This window comes from Caenorhabditis briggsae (assembly GCF_000004555.2).
Source record: "Caenorhabditis briggsae complete genome, chrX, whole genome shotgun sequence".
Lineage (NCBI taxonomy): Eukaryota > Metazoa > Nematoda > Chromadorea > Rhabditida > Rhabditidae > Caenorhabditis > Caenorhabditis briggsae.
Window position 1 is genome coordinate 4,851,327 of NC_013491.2, and position 18,029 is coordinate 4,869,355.

Sequence of the window (18,029 nt, forward strand, 5' to 3'; positions counted from 1 at the left end):
ACCCGGCTCACCTAGGGCGGGCGGTGACTGCCCCAATGGAAGGCGGGGGTAAGTTTATTTTCCCACGACAATGTTTGCAACTATACAGTTGTTTTCAGGCAAAAAAGAAACCACCGCCTACACCACAACCGCCCGCCCCGACACCCCGCCCGCCCATTTTCAACGTGTCACCGCTTCCTCCCGTTCGATGAACGGTTAGTTTTTTATTCCAATTTTTCAGAATTTTAAACCACGAAATTACCTGCTATATGCTCAAAAATCAAATTTTAAATGGCAACTTAGACAAAATCGTTCAGCATTTTATGATCTCAAAAGCTGATTTTTCAGGTGCCGGTGGATATCACATTCATTCCAAACCAGTGACATACTGTTCTAATCCCCCAACAGGTTTGTAATTTTTCATTTCAATTTTTCAAAGCTCAATTTAAGCCATCTTTTTTATTTTTCAGAAGAAAGAACACCGGGTCGTCTCGGAAATAATTTAAGCACCCATCCACCAAGAGGTTAGTATTTTATTTCTTATCGATTGAACGGCATGAAAAAAGATCATCTCATTTCAGGAAGCGGGAAACGGAGCATAAAATGAGATTCAGTTCGATCAAATTGGGATAGTTGATGGATCAAATTGGGATAGTTAAAGATAATTTTTTTTGAAATCTAATTAATGAGAAATGATAAATATTTTTTGATTCAAATTAAGTTGTTCCTCTGAAAAAAAATGATATTGCTATACTATCTTTCCTGAAGTTTCTATCGGATACCGACATTGTCCATCCCCTTTGGCCTCGTCATCTTCGCTCCTCCACAAAAAACAAAAAACACAAAAGACGTTTTGAAAGGGCGGCTCAAACAAAAAGTTTGAAAATTCTCTTTGTTTTCAGTTTGCACCATGCTGTGCCAGAACTTTTGACATTTGTTTTTCGGAATTTCGAAAATGTTTCAAAGTTGCTGAGCAGCATGAGGTTTTGAGAAAGTTTTCTAAAAGTCCACAATGTGGATACTATAGTTGAAAATTCAAAATCTGGATACTGTAGTCAACGTGAGTTTTTGTAACAAAAAACGATTTTGGAGAGAGCTGATTGGCCACTCTTTTCAGAAAGGAGCCAAATAATTAAATCCCATTTAATGTAAATTTTAGTGTACAAAACTGAAAATGATCTGGAAGTGTCGGCCATCTGTGTGGGGGTGTAGATGGTATAAAAGAAGAATCAATCTCGAGATTTTTGGCGTTCGAGCTACTTTCCCAAAATTGGTACCATAATTTCTCAGTATGTAATTCAAATATAATTTTCTAGATTGTTCTCCGGGTTTGTAGGGCATCTATGGGTTTACAGCTCTTTTTTTTTGGATTTCTAGGCCATTTCAGGATTCCTAGGTCACATCTGGTTTCCTAGACCATTATCGGATTTTTAAGCCTTTATTGTGTTTCTCGTCCACAGTTGAGGTTTTTAGGTTACTTAAAAATTATATGCCATCTCTGGGTTTCTAAGCCATTCTGGAAATTTTAGGTTATCTTTGAGTTTCTAGACCATTTTCGGGTGTCTAGGCAATTTCTGGGTTTCTAGGCCATTTTCAGATTTCTAGCCCCTTGTTTTGTTGCTTTTCCATAGTTTAGGTTTCTAGATCATTTTCAAATTCTAGGCCATATCTTACAAGGGAACCATGTTTAGCCTTCCTCTCAGAATTTTTTTCTAAATTTGCTCATTCTTAGTTTCGAATACGGGTTTTCTTGTGATGTATTTGGTTTTCTGCACAAATTTCTAGAAGTCGAGTTATGGGCTGTTTAGGTGATTTCAGTACTAATTTCTCACTTTTGGAGTGAGTTTTTGAAAGGGTTAATGAGAGTTTTTCGGAATTTCTTGAGTGTGAATCGTAATTTTAAAAATTTCTCTACAATCTAACAGAGTCTTTTCATTTTTCAAAAAAAAAAAATTTGCCATGGGTTTGCGAAATTTTACAATTTTTCGAAACAATTTTTAATGTGCTAAAATGCATTCTAAGCTCATAGAAATGATAAAATGAGTCTTTTCACATAATTCTATAGCCTATATCCGTTTTGAAATCTCAAATGAGTGGCTTCTTCCGAAACTTCTATAAAACGTATTCCTTCGAAAATCACCCAGTAGCACTGAAATCTTGTGAAAACATAGATTTAAATACTTCCTGCAAGATTTATCACTGTTCCGCACTAAATATGATCAAAACGGGGGGTTTCGACTGATATTTTGACTATATAAGGCTTTCCAGTAGTGTTTCAAGAAGTTTTCAGAAGATATTTATTGGATATTTTTCGAAACAAGTCCAAAATGAATTTTTCTCTCAAAATAATTCAAGCTTTTTTCCTACTCAAAAAATAGAGCAAACATAGTTTTGATTTTCGAAAAATGCAATTTCCTCCAACGTCAAAGAAAAAAAAAAGAAAAAAGAAAATGTACAAGGACGGAATCGAACCCCAAACTTGTGATTACTATTCATCCCATCTATCCACTCGGCCACTGCTTGTTTCTTCCACAGTGGAAAATGTATAGAGAAAAGAGGGGAAAGTGGAAGGGAAGTAGGAGACCAAAATAACAACATATTTTCAGATGGAATTTCCTCGACTTCTAGAAATTTGTGCAAATAACCAAATACATCACAAGAAAGCCCGTATTCAAAACTATAAATGAGCAAATTTAGAAGAAATTCTGAGATGAAGGCTAAACATGGTTCCCTTATTAGTTTTCAGGTCAATTTCGGAATTACAGGCTATTTATTGGTTTCCCGTCTACAGACTTTTAGATAATTTTAAACTTTAGACTTTCAGATAATTTTAAACTTTAGGCCATTTGCCTCGGCTATTTCTGAGGTTCCAGGTCATTCTGGATGTCTGGGCCATTTTTTGGTTTCCAGCCGATTGTCGGATATCTATGCCATCTTTGGTGTCCATTTCTGCTCTAGTTTTCTTCAAATTCCTAGAAAACTCAAGGTCGAAAAGTTTCAAGAGCCGGACAAGGCAATTGGCACCTTCTGAGAGGTTTTGAAGAAGATGAGTTGCTTTTCCAAGTTTTCAGTTCTGAGTTTCAAGTTGCTACTCCCATTTGCTTGCTCCCGCTAATCTGGATTTTCTCAAATACAAGAACCTTATGTTCTTGAAATATGACTTCTTCAAGAAGCACACACAAGACATGTATCTGCTTTCGTTCTCTTTTCTTTCTCCACGAATCGAGTTTGCCCTTCAATTTGCATGAGGATATTGTGCAAACAAAACAATTTCAATAGCCACACTGGCATAGAAAGGGGTTCGCGGGTCAAAACGTAACGGATTGCTCACCACTGACAGCTAGTCAGTCCATGTCGCGCGCGGCCTTTCGCTCTCTCACTCTATCTTGGCCGACCGTTTTGCACAGTTCCGCGAGCTGCGTCTCCTCGATCTGCGCACTATCTCCTTAACCTACCGACGCGTTACCTCTCCGTTCATTGTGTCTGCGCACACTGTGTCCCGTTGCACTTACTTTTGTCCTGCCCTCCTCCTCCCTTTCTTACCAATTTTCTACATAACAACACATACGTTTCTTTCCCGTTGTATACAGCTTTTGTTTTTCTTTTTTTCGAAATTAGTTGTGGTCAACTTCTTCACTTTGCTTTTCTGTCTTTTGCCACGTATTCTTTATGTTCCCCACGTAGAATTTCCTATTTTCTGTCGAAAGTTTAACGTCGGCCAAATGTGGACCATAGATAGACATCTCTAAAGGCGCGAAAAATTTATGAGTGGGTTTTGGCAGATCGTCATCTCGCATTCTACTCGTTATCTCATCTTTTTTCGACTGTCGGTCATGTCATTTTATTATTCCTCCGTAAATTACAATAATCGACCCCTAAATCTGTCAAAATTCATGGCGAGAAGAATATGACACGATTCTGAGAAGGAAGAGTCGCAAATGTTTGTTGTTTTCTATTTCTAGAAGGTTTTGAGTGAGTTTTAGATAATTTTCTGGGTATTTAGACTGTTTCGGCTGTTGAATTCCGAATTCATGTATTTCGGGTAGCATTTTGCACGGAGAATATATATTAAAACGTTATAGTAGTTGATTTTTGCCTATTCTGACTATTTCCAGAAATCTGATGCTCGTCTCTCTACTTTCAGCTCACTATGAAAATTTCGGAAGGTGTAAAACATACCTAGATTCGTTCTAGAATTTGTTCATATTTTGCGAAATTCGAATTGAGCTATTGTTACCTTCAACCAAAATTTGATTAATGTGCTTGTAACGGATTCACAATCTACCGTTTCAGATTTTTTTTTCGATTCTCGTACAATTCATTTCCCAACTCAAATAGATTAAACAAGTTTCGATAAGCTTATCATTGAATATATTGTAAATTTTGCATATTGAAATTGAAAAAAACCTAATTGGTCTGACAGAAGCCCGCCCTTTACGTGCAGTTTAAGCTGAACTATCTCGATTCGTGTGAAAGATATCAAAAATGGGTCAACTGATAAAAGACAAGCATTTTATCAGTTGACAGTTTTTTGATACCTTTGACAGGGACCGAGATAATTTAGGTCAAAGTTGAAAGTTAAGTGTTTCTTCTTATACTGGGTATACGTTATAAAGACATTTTGATATCAGTCTCCACGGATAGAAAATTTCTAGAAACATCATTTTCTAGAATTCCCTATTCAGCTCTAACCAAGCTTTCACCATACTTTCTCTCCTCCACGGATACTGTCACTTGTTTTCGATTTCTTGTTTCTCATCCCCAATGCCCCTAATTATTCGTCCCCCTTCTCTCTCCCTACTAGCTTACCGTGAAATGACGATATTGTCGTTCTAGCAAATTTGTCTCCTTCACACAGACAGACCGTCAGTCAGTATGAATATGACGCCTTCCAATTTGTACCTCTTTTCTCAGTATGCCACCGCCATTGCGTTCGATCCTTCTTCAGCTCGTCACACTGTTGGCATTCAATGTTTCCGGCCTTGTTCGGAATCTTATCAGTTTTTTTTAGGAAGTACACATCTCGGTCCAAAAGTCGAAACGGAAGTACAGATGATGCTCTAAACTCTTGTCATGCTCGTTTCATCTTTTTGAACACACACACACACGCAATAACCCGTTTCGTCTTCTTCTTCGTTTCGGACCCCCTACTTGAATATCCGTCTGTTTCGCTATGGGATTTTCGTTTTATGTTGTGTGTAAAACTGAAAAAAAAATAACGGGTAAATGAACACAACCCCCCATTCGTTTGATTCCATTCTTCTTTTTCTTTTTTATTTGAAATTTCCACCAGTAGTTTCCTCTTTTCCAACGCGATATACCTCGCAAAAACCTGCTGATCGTTGTCGGATAGAAGGGGGTTATTATCCATTCCCATCATAACACGAGCAATCCGATACATTTGACCTTGTCCAACCCGCCGCCGCCGTCCCGCGCAACGGCATCCATGATGATCACCGTTTTGACGTGCATATTGAAGGAGTGGCAAGAGGAAGAAGAATATCTTAACCATTACTTTTTACTGCGTCATTCATTCATTTATTCTTCAATTATTCCCCCGTGACTACTACTATAGTAACAAACACTGACTAACAGGAAATGTGTTTCCAATCAATTCACTGTTATTTTTACGTCTAAAAAATTGGGGTCAAAGTAGTTTAATAATTGTTTTGGATCCGTTTTCCATTCGTTTTGCAAATTGATATCCGTTTTGATTTACTCTTGATTCTTTATTTCGAAAATCGAATATTATATTTTTGCTTCTAAATATATTTTTGCTTCTAATATTATATTTTTGCTTCTAAATCGTCGAGTTCAAGAACTTGTACTCAAAAACTTAAAAAATTAGAAAAAGCTGACTAAGTTCAATAACAATTTCTGATTCTAGGAAATTGTCAAAAGTTATCAAAGTTCTTTGAAATCACTTTTCAAACGTTTTGTAATTATAAGTTATATTGAATTTTTAACTTATAATTTTCTCACTAATCATCGCAAAAACGAAAATGGAAAACTTTTTTCAATTCTTCAGAATATGTGATTTTGAAAATTTCAATTTCAATTTCTTGTTTTGAACTTTCGTGGTCTCAAAAATCTCATTTAGGAATGAGCTCAAAATTCAAACGAGCAACTAGTAGTTTGAATTCTTCAAATTCGTCAAAGCCCCAAAAAGATTGCGAATTTGAATTATCGTACTTTTTTTTTAAATAGAAGCCCACCTTATACATTTTGAGCTCATTTATCTAGATTCCTATGAGAGACGTCAAAAAGTGAAAAACTGATAAATTATTGGTCATAATTGCGCCAGTATTTTATCAGTTGATCAGTTTTTGATATCTTTGACAGGAATCGAGATTATTGAGCTCAAAAAATTGTATTTTCGAAAAAAAAAGCCTACTTGAAGCGTAAACTTTGAGCTTGATTATCTCGATTTATGTGAGAGATGTGGAAATTTGTTTAACTGACAAATTGTTTATCACATTATCGCTAACATTTCATTAGTTGACAATTGTTTGATATCTTTCCCAGGAATGAAAATACTTAGGCTCAAAATGGGCGGTTTGGGTGAGCGTCTATTAGCGCAAATACGGTATCTGTAGTTCAAAACTATGAAAACCTGGATTTTTAATCAAAAAATAGGTAAAAAAGGTTTCTGTAGCATTTTTTGGATTTCAGAAAAAAATGAATTTACTGAATTTCTATTTCTGTGAACCTTTTGAGCTTTTTTATATTCTGGTTCAATCCGAAATATTCTTGGACCATCAAAAACTCCTCAATGTTTTAATTTCTAGACTACAGTGATCTCAAATCGACTTGTCATAGTGTTATTTGTAGTATGGTAATTTTAGAGTCTTGCCGCTAAATTAGTTGTTCTCTAGTCTCATTGATGTTTCATTTCCCTCCCTCTCTAATTCTCAGATTATCTGAACTGCTGAATTTCTGAAAACTCAGCTGCCTAGTCTTAATCATGTAACCGAGTGAGTCTAGCCGGCTCGCTGCTTATTCAGTCTCTGAAATTTTATGGCTCGTCAAGTTGACTCAACCCTACTATTTTCATCTCTTCTATAGTGCTTCTCTTCACTCCTTTTCATCATCATCACTTCTCAGTCTGTCACGGCACCCATTCACAAAAACTCGGAGTTTCTCGACATTCTACTCATTTCCTCATTTGGCCCCTTTTCTGCTCCCACTCATCATTCTACAATTACTCCCAGCTACAGAAGAACATGAAATTAGTAGAACCAGTAGCTCTCCGTGTTGCCCTTTGATCTTACCGCCAATTTTCTTTTCTCACACAGTTTGGTTTGTCTCTAAAATTATTACGGTCACGGGTGCTAATGCCTTGTGCAAGGTGATCGCACCCGCAAAAGAATGAGAAAGATCAGAGGAGAGAGTGAGGAAAAAAACTTTCTCTCCGTGCGCCTATTCCAACCGTTTTCATTTTCATGCACAGAAGATTTTCAACCGGCTCCAGTGTCTTGAGAAAACGCTGCTCTGCCGCTATTGCGCAAACCTAGGATGTGCCGCGTGCGCGGAAGATGTGTGCGGTTTCGGCTGGGAGGAGGGCTCTCTGTTTGTATCTTGACTGTTCCACCATGAGCAGAAAAGACAGCTTTCAGAACGGAGAGATAGAGAAAATGGATCGGCGCCGAGAAAAGTTTCGTGCGCTGCACGTCATATCAACCATCCACAACTCGCTGACGACGGTTTTTCTCGCCCACCCATGATATTGGCATTTTTCGAGCTGTCAAAAACAATCATTGATCCCTTTTTCTCGTTTTCAAAAACTTGAACTTTTTCATCCGAGTTCCGTGTTTGAGATTTTGTTGTTTTGTAGAAACTTTGCTTATCTAAGCGTCATCTTCAAAACATTATTTAAAACAATTATGTATCTCTTATAGAAGGTCATCCTGTACTTGAAGCTCAATTATCTCTATTTTTCTAAAAGATATGAAAAAGTTGTCAACTGATGAACTATTTGTCTTTTTATCACTAAGATTTTATCAATTGACAAATTTTTGATAGCTCTCACAGGAGCCGAGATAATTGAGCACAGGGGGTTTCTATTAGCCACCCTATGTGTATTTTGAGCTCAATCATTTTGATTTCCGTGAAAGATATGAAAAAGTAGTCAATTGATAAGTTATTTATCATAATATCACAAATATTTCATCAGGTGACACGTTTTTGGTATCTCACACAGAAATCGAGATAATTGAGCTCAGGCCCATCTATTAGAATATCCACCGTAATTGTTGTCATTCAAAAAAAAATGTTAGTTGCCAGAATTTATGAATATTCAAAAACTGCTCCCAATTGCTTTGCTCTTCCCAATATCCCAAATTGTTCTTAAAATCTAGCCCTAACATTTACTCTTTTCTTCCTTTCAATGTCAACATTTTTCAAATCTGAGCAACCACAAAACATGACATCAGTTTCAAATTAATGCATCGTTTCGATTCTTTTCTGTCCCATGATGAGGTATTGTAAAAAGTGTTGACCACCATTTTCTCAATTTCCTTCCCCCCACACTTGCACCACGCTCAACCTAACCAACGGCATCTGCAGCTCGTTTTCCCGCAATTTTTTTCTCATTCCATCTGATTTTATTGCTTCATTCACTTTTTATGGGATTCACTCGTTTCTCCTTTCTCGTTCCATTTCCTTAATACCCTGTTAACTCGTCATTTTCCTTATTTTTGGTTAAAAGCTCATTTGATGGTTTCCTGATGTGGTGATGCTTTTTTGTGTTGATCCCTGAATAACAGGAAGTATTATGATTGCAGGTGAATACTACCCAATGAGGGGGTTCCTAATATTTTTAGAGGTCGGGTGAAGTCACGAAATTATTTAGCTGATATTATGATTTTCGAAAAATCGAAGCTTCAAGATAATTATAGACCATATTTGCTTGCACTTCGAGCCCAATAATCTCGGTTTTTATAAGAGATATCGAAAACTAGTTAACTGATAAATCACTAGTGATATTATGATGAATAATTCATCAGTTGTCAGATGCTCATTATCTCTCATAGAAATTGAGATAATTGAGCTCAAAATTGACATTGTTCGCTCTTACAGGAGCTAGCCCTATACGTCTACTTTGAGCTCAAATATCTCGGTTTCTGTAAGAAATGTCAAAAATCAGTAAACTGATAAAATGTTTTTCTTAATATTATCAATATTTTATCAGTTGACAGAGTTTTGATATCTCTCGTAGAAATCGAGATAATTGAGCTCAAAGTCGTCCGTATTTGTTCTAATGGAAGCTAATCCTATACGTCCGCTTTGAGCTCAATTATTTTGGTTCTCATTAAAGACTTCAAAAATCCGTAAATTGATAAAATATTAGTTATAATATGATTAACATTTTATCAGTTGAACGTTTCTTGATATCTCTCCAAGGAGCCGAGATAATTGAGCTCAACGTGCTCGTATAGAATGTGTTTCTAATCGTGCAAATACGGTAAAGCCTAAAAATTAAAATGCTCGTAATTTCAAAGTTTCTGAAACCGTTGAGCTTTTTCAAGATATTTTTTTGTCTTGAAAACTTTTCCCCAATTTTTTTTGCAAAAGAGAAATAAATCCGCTCAACTAATGGAAGAGCAATAATTGTTTCCACATGACCTGTTTTCAAACTTCTCCGGAGATACAAGTATCGTTTTGTCGTCCACCACCACTCCCAAAATCCTTTTTGGCCGCCTTTCACACTTTTTTCTCTTCTTTTTTTACACAATGCAACACTACACTTTGACCAAAAAGTTGACCAAAATGTGCTGGTAGTTTAGTCTCTTCCAAAAAATTCAGGTTCCTGGGAGGGGGGGACTACGATAACAATGGGTAGTTAGTTGATAGTTGGTCGGGGGCATTGAAAATAACTTAATTTCAAACTTCAAATTTCTTTTTTTTTTCATGAAGAATAGTAACCAGAAGCATAGATTAACTGTCCACTTGATCGTGTAAGACTTCTTCTCCTTCTCCTTCTGCTTTCTTCCCTATTATTCTTTTTCTTCGGGGGTAGTGTTCTCTTCATCTGGAAAACTCACAATAACGACAACATCATAACCAGTTTGGTTTAAAAAAACCAAGATCTTCCTAGGCTAGGCTATTCCTAGGCTGTTTGCACTGCAAAATAGATTTACTATGATCCTCTTCCTACCTCTTATGATTATGTATTTATCAATTTTGACTCTTTCCTTCTTCTCTTCTTATTTCCTATCTTAACATATGTATACCCAAGAACTAGATATCATTAGGACTGTTTGCTTCGCAACGTTGCTCCGCCACAGATTAAAGTCCTTGTTCTCTACTTTTTCGCGGTAATAATCTTTTTGGAATTTTTCCTTCAGAAGCTGTTTCGTTGTTCATCAGAGTTCAAGGAGAAAAGCTTCCTGTTCCAGGCACGTCATCTTGTTGGTTTCTTTTGTAGAAATAGAAACCCCCAATCATCTTTTTTCTTCCTTTTCTTCCCAACTACCCCGTTTCCATGCATTTCCAACCATTTCCTCCTGTTTTTTTTGTTCGTGTTCTATCTTCTCCGCTTCTCTTCCGTTATGTTCTTCTGTTCCATCACATCCATCCCGATAGAATAGATCAACTTGATGCAAATGTTTTCCGACTGTTTGCAGAATGAACACACTACTGATGTTTTGTATATATGTATGTCTCTCTCTCTCTCTCTCTTTCTCTTCTTCTTTCTTCTTCAATTTTCTTGATTGGTGTAAAACGAGCGATGATTCATTTTCTTTTTTCTGACCAACAGGCCGGAAAACCGTTCTGTAGTATGCTTTGTACATTTAAGGTGTCAGTGTTCAGGCCCAATTGTTTTTTTTTCGGCTGATAGGGCGAACAAGATGATCTAAATTTGACCTATTCGCCGAGATTCTCTGATTTGATTTGATTTGATTTGGAGGGGAAAAACTGCAAAACGTTCTTAATCAATCGGAAACAAACATTGTTTTTGTCAAGTGCAGTAGAACTCTAAACATCATAAATCTACAGTATCACTTAACAATTCTATTATACACATAATCTTTTTCAAAATTTAGAAAAATGCTACAGTAACCTCTAGGACTTATTGTATGAATGAATAACACATTTAAATACCTTATTTAGTCTTATAGAAGCCCACCCTATACGTGCTCTTCGAGCTCAATTATCTAGCTTGCTGTTAAAGGTAACGAAAATCAGTCAATTAATAAAGTATTGGTGATACTATGATAAATAATTTATCAGTTGAAATTTTCGTGATATCTTTTGAACGAACCGAGATATTTGAGCTCAAAGTGCACGTCTCGTTTGTGCATTTGTTAGAGCGGATACGGTATTTCACAATTTCCTGTCCCAGCAAAGATTGCCAAGAATTTTAGAACTGTGTTTTTTTCTTATTTTTCAAAACTGTTAAATTTTGTCTCTTATCAAGTTCTTCCTATTGTTACAATCATTTAAGAACAGTAGGACTTACAAGGGAAGTCGTTTCAGACACTGGTTGAGAATCTCTTGAAATTTTGAACAAGTATACTAAATGAGACTCTGAACATGGTGTGATTTTTTGCTTTTCCAAACCGGCCTCCAGAAGCTGAAAATTTGCGTCTGAAATTTTAAAATGCTTTTAAGCGTCTTTGAGCGCCGCGCCTTTCCCCCTTTCTTATATTCATTCAGTAAAAGGAGAGAGCAGCGAGAAGCGGTGTAGTGGTGAGGAGGGACGGACGTGTCTGACAAGGGTCAGGTTCGATACCCCTCTCCAGAATCGTTATTGTTTTTTTTTCTGAACCTCTGGAAGTCTCAATAAGTTGCATAACAAGTTTTTCGAAATTTTTTAAATCCAGATTGTCATTTATTTGAATAATATCATTATTTTTGATAAAACTCGAAAAATACTAGTAGATGTTCTGGAAAATTTCTGGAAGTCCCACTTTTAAGTTTTCGCTAGTCGCATTGTTAAACCGTTTTCCCTAGATTGTCTCATTTCTGCTTTGGAAAAAAGCAATGTAAATCAGTAACTATTCAATTCATAACTATTTGAATTTCCGAAGTCTACGATCCATTGAAGTTTCTAAAGAAATCCCTTATTTGTGATTTCGAGAGGTATTCAGGCTACCACATCCTGTGAAAATACTTATTTTATCATTTATCTACCTTTAGTACTCATTTTAGCCCATTTTGAAAATTTTCGAAAAATTGTAAATAGCCAAAGGTAAATAGCCCCATGCGACATTTTTTCAAAAAATATTAATTTTTTTGAAAATGAGGAAACTTTTTCAGATTGTAGAGCAACATTTAAAAATACGATTTACATACAAAAAACTCCGAAGAACTGTTATTAACCCATTCAAAAATTCACTCCAAAAGTTAGAAATTAGCACTGAAATCACTTAAACAGCCCATAACTTTTTTTTCACAGGGCCGCTTTGGGAAAACTGACTTCAGTTCTTTGATCAGCGCGCACAAAAGTACCAATGACGAAATTTTGAGCAAATTCTCAACCGGTGTCTGAAAAGACTTCCCTTGTTAGAAAATCCAATTCTACTGTATCCATTGAATTTCACAATTTCCTACCCTAGCGAAAAATGCCAAGAATTTAGGAACTGTTGTTTTTCTGTTATTTTTCAAAACAGATAAGTCTAGACCTCTTATCAATGGCTTCCTATGGAAGTGAATTTCTCAATCACTTACAGACCTGTCATAATATTTTTTATTTTGCCACTTTGAAAGCAGGATGTGATGACGATATTTTGACCCCTATTTTTTAGAGCTCTAGGACCTCCAGATCCCATTTCCATTCTTTCAGTCATAAATTAACTAGAGAGTGGAGACTTTTAGTGTTGCCTGTCGAAAGTAAAGCCGTCCTCTCACTCCGGGGCGTCCATTTCTTTTGTTTTTCGAAAAATTTTCCTGGAGCTCCATTTGCCTCCCAGGAGTGCGGCAAAGTGCTCAATCTTCTTTCAATTTCATTCTTTTCCACATTTCAATCAAGACGTTCTGTCGCAAAATCCATTTTTTTCTACGAAACGTCTTCTACTTTTTTTAACTAAGTGAAATTGAAGCAGCAGGACGCGAATAAGATTGAGATGAAATAAGAACAAATTTGAACCGACAGGAAAAGAGACCGCAATTTCCCAGCCAACCAAGATCCCCCTTTCTATACGTTACGGTTTTTCCTCATCTCATTCGTCTTCGTCTTCATTTCAATTGCAATTAGAATCACACTTCATTTTTGATTCCACGATACAAGGCAATCAACGGCTTTCCAATTTTTTTGGTACAATTCCTCTGAGAAAGTATTTCCCTCATCTAGTTTATCAATCAATCAATAGAACCTTCGGGGTGTCTGTTTTTTTCTCGGGCAGCCTTTCTACCTTCTAGAACCATATGATATCAATTGATACTTTCCTAACAATTTACTTTCCCTTTGAGAGTGTAACAAAACAGAAGGAAGGATGATAATTGAAATGGTTGAGTGCATCTATCCTAATTGTGTCTTGGACCTCTTAATGCCCTACCTATTTTTAGCTGCATATGTTCGCGTATCTTTCTTTGCTTGAATATTTGCACACGAGAAAAAAGTTTTATACCTTTTAGGTGCTTGCCCTGGTAGTGGTGTCCAAAGTTCACTTTCATAACAAAAGGTTAGCAAGGGAATTTTTTTTTTCAAATTTTCATATTTTCTGCCCAACTACAGTTTTGCATGTTGCGGTTTCTTTTTTCTGACAAGTGAACGCCTTGTGAACCCAGATTTCGATGAAATGTTTAGGATAACTTAAGAGTACCCCACCTAGGCACTTTTTTAGTCAAGTTACATGAGTTTCAGTACCAAAAGCCGCAAAAAACGATTTTCTCAATTTTTAGGACATTTCCAAGTATAAAACAACAATATTCTCGTTCTAAAACATTTGTTTCTGAACTAGATTTTCATAAAATTTAGAAAATTAAAAGTGTCTTTTCTAGTCTTGAAATATTGAGAATTCGCTGAAAATTAAACGAAATCGCAGAATTTTGACACCAAAAACAATTTTTTATGGGTTTCATTTTCGTTATTTCCACTTTCAAGAAATCTATTTTTCAAGATTCATTTTAGACGGTTTCGATCCGAAAAACAGTAATTCCGATTCTTTACTTAAAAGCCATCGGAAAGCGACGATTTTCAACCTAAAATAAATGAAAATTGTTGACTTGAAAATGGTAGTTATTTTGACCAAAAAATCTTATGAAATAGCTTTTTTAACCTGAAAAATCAAGATGTTGGTATTAAAACTGGCAAGCGTGTTCTGAAGTTTTCAGAAGTCTCTGGGCTGTTCTTCGAAATTTTCATCAAATTTTGGGTTAAAAAAATGTTGCGGTTTCCTTACAAGATGTCACTCCACTATTTTTTAAACCCTCCCCCTGTTAAGTGGTTTCCCCCTCTTGATCTATCGGTCATGTTAACGGTTTTGACAAACTTTGTCCCATTTTCAATGTACTGCCTACCAGGAAATTGGTAGAGCTGTCGAACATCCGTTGTCTAGAGACATCCCCCACGCATCTCAACTTTTTTATCAGTTCTTCTTTATCTAGACAGTTTTTTTTTTGTTTTATCGCTTTTCTTTCTTTTCCTTCCTTTCCAAAAAAAAACAACAAACGGGCGCCAGAGGCAGCAAGTCTGTCAAAATGTTCAAAAAGTATATTTTTTATCTGCTACTGTTGCCTTGTCTCTTTTTTCAAATCATTTCGCTTTGTATACACTAAGAAATAGACGCACACAAAAAGATTTACGATATGGCCCAGATGCCACTATATCTCGGTGTATCCGAATCGGATGTCTGTGGAAAATATGCGCATCCTCTCTTTCTCTCGCAAATCCATCACTTTTTCCTTTTTTTTTTATATTCAAGCCTATCCATTTTCTGACTTCTCATTTTTTTTATTGAAATGATTTCAAAACTTTTCATTCACTTCCGGAAATTTCCTTTGGGTGGATGATGCGAGAAATTGACTAAATGGGCGGAGCTTCAGATAACAAGAGGAATCGGTTCAGTTGGGGTTAATGGATAACAGATGCCTGCCTTGCACGTGAATCGATCAGTTAGGGGAGGCAAACGGACGATACAAGTGATGTCACAAAACACTTTTTCTCGCATTCATCCGGCGATTTTTGTCCCTTTCTCTCTTTTCGAAACCGCAACAAAACTCATTTGCCCCCTCTCACCTTCTTTGCTTATTCATTCTATTCTTCAAAACCCGCGCCGCGGATTTTCCCCTATTCAAAAGTTGAAAATCCAATTTTCTCCGGGACATCCATTCCCCCGGGGTCTTACGGTTGCCTTCTGGGGTTTTAATACTCGTTTTGCACCTTTTTTTTCGTATTCTCCACACTTTTTTTTGTCCCTTGTCATTTTCCCTTTCCGTTTTTGAACAAACAATTGGCTCCTCCTCAGGTCCAGTCGGTATGTCAACACCCAACCGAATTTATGTTCCCATCTTTGTTCTAGCGTGCCTTTTGTACTTGCCAATTAGATTTTTTTCTTATTCTCTTTTTTTGAGAGAGAGAGAGCCCATCGTTTGATAGAGCTGTTATCAGAAACATCCTAAGCTCCGCCCCCTTTTGAGAAAAAAAATCTCAAACATCTCTGTGTTCGTTCTGCCTTCTTCTAGTCGTCTTCTATTTCTGTATTCTGCGAATTCTCAAAAATCAACTTTAATTGAATTAGTGTCTTTAATATGTTCCGCTGATTTTAGTCTTGTTTCGTTGTTGCTTGCCCTCTAATCAATTTTCTCAAAAAAATTTTAAAGAATTTTGTTTTCAGTCATGCCGTTCTTGGGTAGCACCGCACAATCCGCTTCTAACTTCTTTACGTTGCCGTTCAGAAAGAAGAAACAAAGGTAGGCGAATCTGGTTCTGATAGTGTTCTTCTAGACTGTAATAAATACATATCTTTGTCACATCAATTCTAGAACCGTGTAACATCACATATCAGAATAACATCAGAAAGAGAAAAACGCGTTCCATCATTCGTTTTCAGGTACACTATCAACCCACCCGAGGAATCATACAATGTCATCTATCTGGGAAACGTTCTAACAATCATGGCACGTGGAGAGAATTGCTATGAGAAGCCGTTGTCGCTGATCTGGAAGGCGTATTGCTCACGAGCTCGAGGCGACCTAGGAATGAACTTGGAGATTACTAGATCGGGATTGAAAGCAGAGACAAAACAACAGGGATTGACAGAGTACTGGGCTCATCGCATCACGTTCAGTGGGGCTCCACCAGAGTATCCGAAGGTGTTCTGCTGGATTTACAAGCACGATGGGAAGAGGTACGGTAGTTGGACAGAAAGGTTTTGACAGCGCAGAAATATCAACAGTAATTCTGTTCGAGACCTGTGAACAATATTTTTGAATGCGACCTTGAAAATACCATAGTACAAAATCCTCTGATTCCAAAAAAAGCCTCGGAAGTATTCTTGTCGGGATTTTATTCTTCAATTTCAATTTAGTTTAATTTTGATTTATTCCAAAAATGGTCAATGTTTTCGGTATTCCAAATTTTGTTTCAAACATCCCTGTTTTGTTTTTTAGAGACCATTTCTCTTTTGAGACTACAAATAATTTTTTCAGACTAAAACCAGAGCTTCGATGTCACGCGGTGTTGTGCAAGAAGAGCGCGGAGCCAGGAATCATCAACACACGCCTTCAAAGCTTCCTTGCCGCGGCTCTCCAGGAGTATAAACGAGAGAAGCTCTCAGCCCAGAACGCTCGTCTCACCGGATCCGCTGGATGCCCACGTCGCAAGCTCATTCTTCAGACTGGAACTCTCAATTTCCGCCCACCAGTGAGCCGATCAAAGTCAGCACCTCGTCTGGGCAGTATTGACGAAGAACAAGAGGTTCGTGCGTTTGTGTTTTTGAACTCATGTGATATTAGAACTCTTGATATAGGTATTTCTTTGTTTAGGAGGAAGAAGAACCGTTCGCCTCTGACGACAACGAATCAGTGTGTTATCGCGCGGCGCCGGATGTAGACTCCAACTCATCGTTCCCAGTCAGCGACACCTACAAGTCAGAAGCGGGACCAAGCAGTTCGTCAACAACCGGATCCAGCTCGGTGTGCTCTGATGATGAGCGGGCGACGCTTCGTTTGCCGAGAACTGATCCTGATAGTCTTTCGGAAGAGAGCGGTGAGTGGAGAATCGGACATTATGATGAGAGTCTCAGAAGAAATCCTAATTCGAATTTCCTCGATTTTTGAAGAGGTTGGGAGGGAAAATCAGGGATCTCTAATTTTTTTCTAGATTCACAGAATTCTCTCTTCGAAAAAAAAAGTGATCTTCGAAAATTCAGAAAGACGTCTAGGTTTGAGAAGAATAGGCGGAAATTCAAGAAGGGTGACAGAAGTGCTCCGAACGACCCTTTTGAAATTTTTCGAGATGTCTAGAAATCCGAATTTTAGAAATTTCGGAAATTCTTCGTTTTCTGATTTTCAAATGTTCAGAATTTCGGAAACTCACTTTCCATATAAATAATTTAAAAAATTCACTAGCAAATTTCGAAAACGCTGAAAAACTAAAATTAACTCCACTCAAAAATCACGATGAAACTTTTTAGGTGCACCTTTGACATACCGTAGTCCAAAAAGCAAGAAAATGATTTTATTATTCTCAAATTGTAAATTTTGACTTAACATTTTCAAATTATGTTAGGAATTTTTCTAGTAAGAATTTGATTCCGAAAAATATCAATTTTCGGAATTCGGAATTCCGTTCCTATCACCCTAGATGAAAATATTTAAAACAAAATAAGCTCCGAAAACTCATTTTAATTTTTCCCAAAATTCCAGGCTATCACGAGGAAGGCAAACTCGCGCGTGAGTCCAGCGAGGAGATCTACGCCTCAGACAGCGACCTGGTGATCCTCGAAGAAGACTACGAGGACGACGACGAGGTCGAACAAGTGACGTCGCTCTAAATATTACAACATTTTTCATCCAAACACTGAAAAAAACAAACCCCATAATTGATATTCCGAATGATATTTGACTCTTCATAACGGGTCCCCAGCTTTTTTGTTACCGCTTTT

The 18,029-nt window shown here is 37.0% G+C and overlaps 2 protein-coding genes across 2 annotated transcripts; one reads left to right on the forward strand and one right to left on the reverse strand.

Moving 5' to 3' along the window:
- Positions 1-10,421: 10,421 nt before the first annotated feature.
- Positions 10,422-10,478, reverse strand: CBG27520 (the record flags this gene model as incomplete). Its single annotated transcript, XM_045239112.1, has 1 exon — positions 10,422-10,478. The coding sequence occupies one exon, from the start codon at positions 10,476-10,478 to the stop codon at positions 10,422-10,424; it is 57 nt and encodes an 18-aa protein (XP_045099970.1).
- A 5,282-nt stretch (positions 10,479-15,760) lies between these two features.
- On the forward strand, positions 15,761-17,918 carry CBG17293 (the record flags this gene model as incomplete). The annotated part of the gene is made up of 5 exons (XM_002643891.1): positions 15,761-15,834; positions 15,975-16,271; positions 16,573-16,840; positions 16,909-17,131; positions 17,791-17,918. 5 exons carry the CDS (start codon positions 15,761-15,763, stop codon positions 17,916-17,918), a joined length of 990 nt encoding a protein of 329 aa, XP_002643937.1.
- Positions 17,919-18,029: the final 111 nt, after the last annotated feature.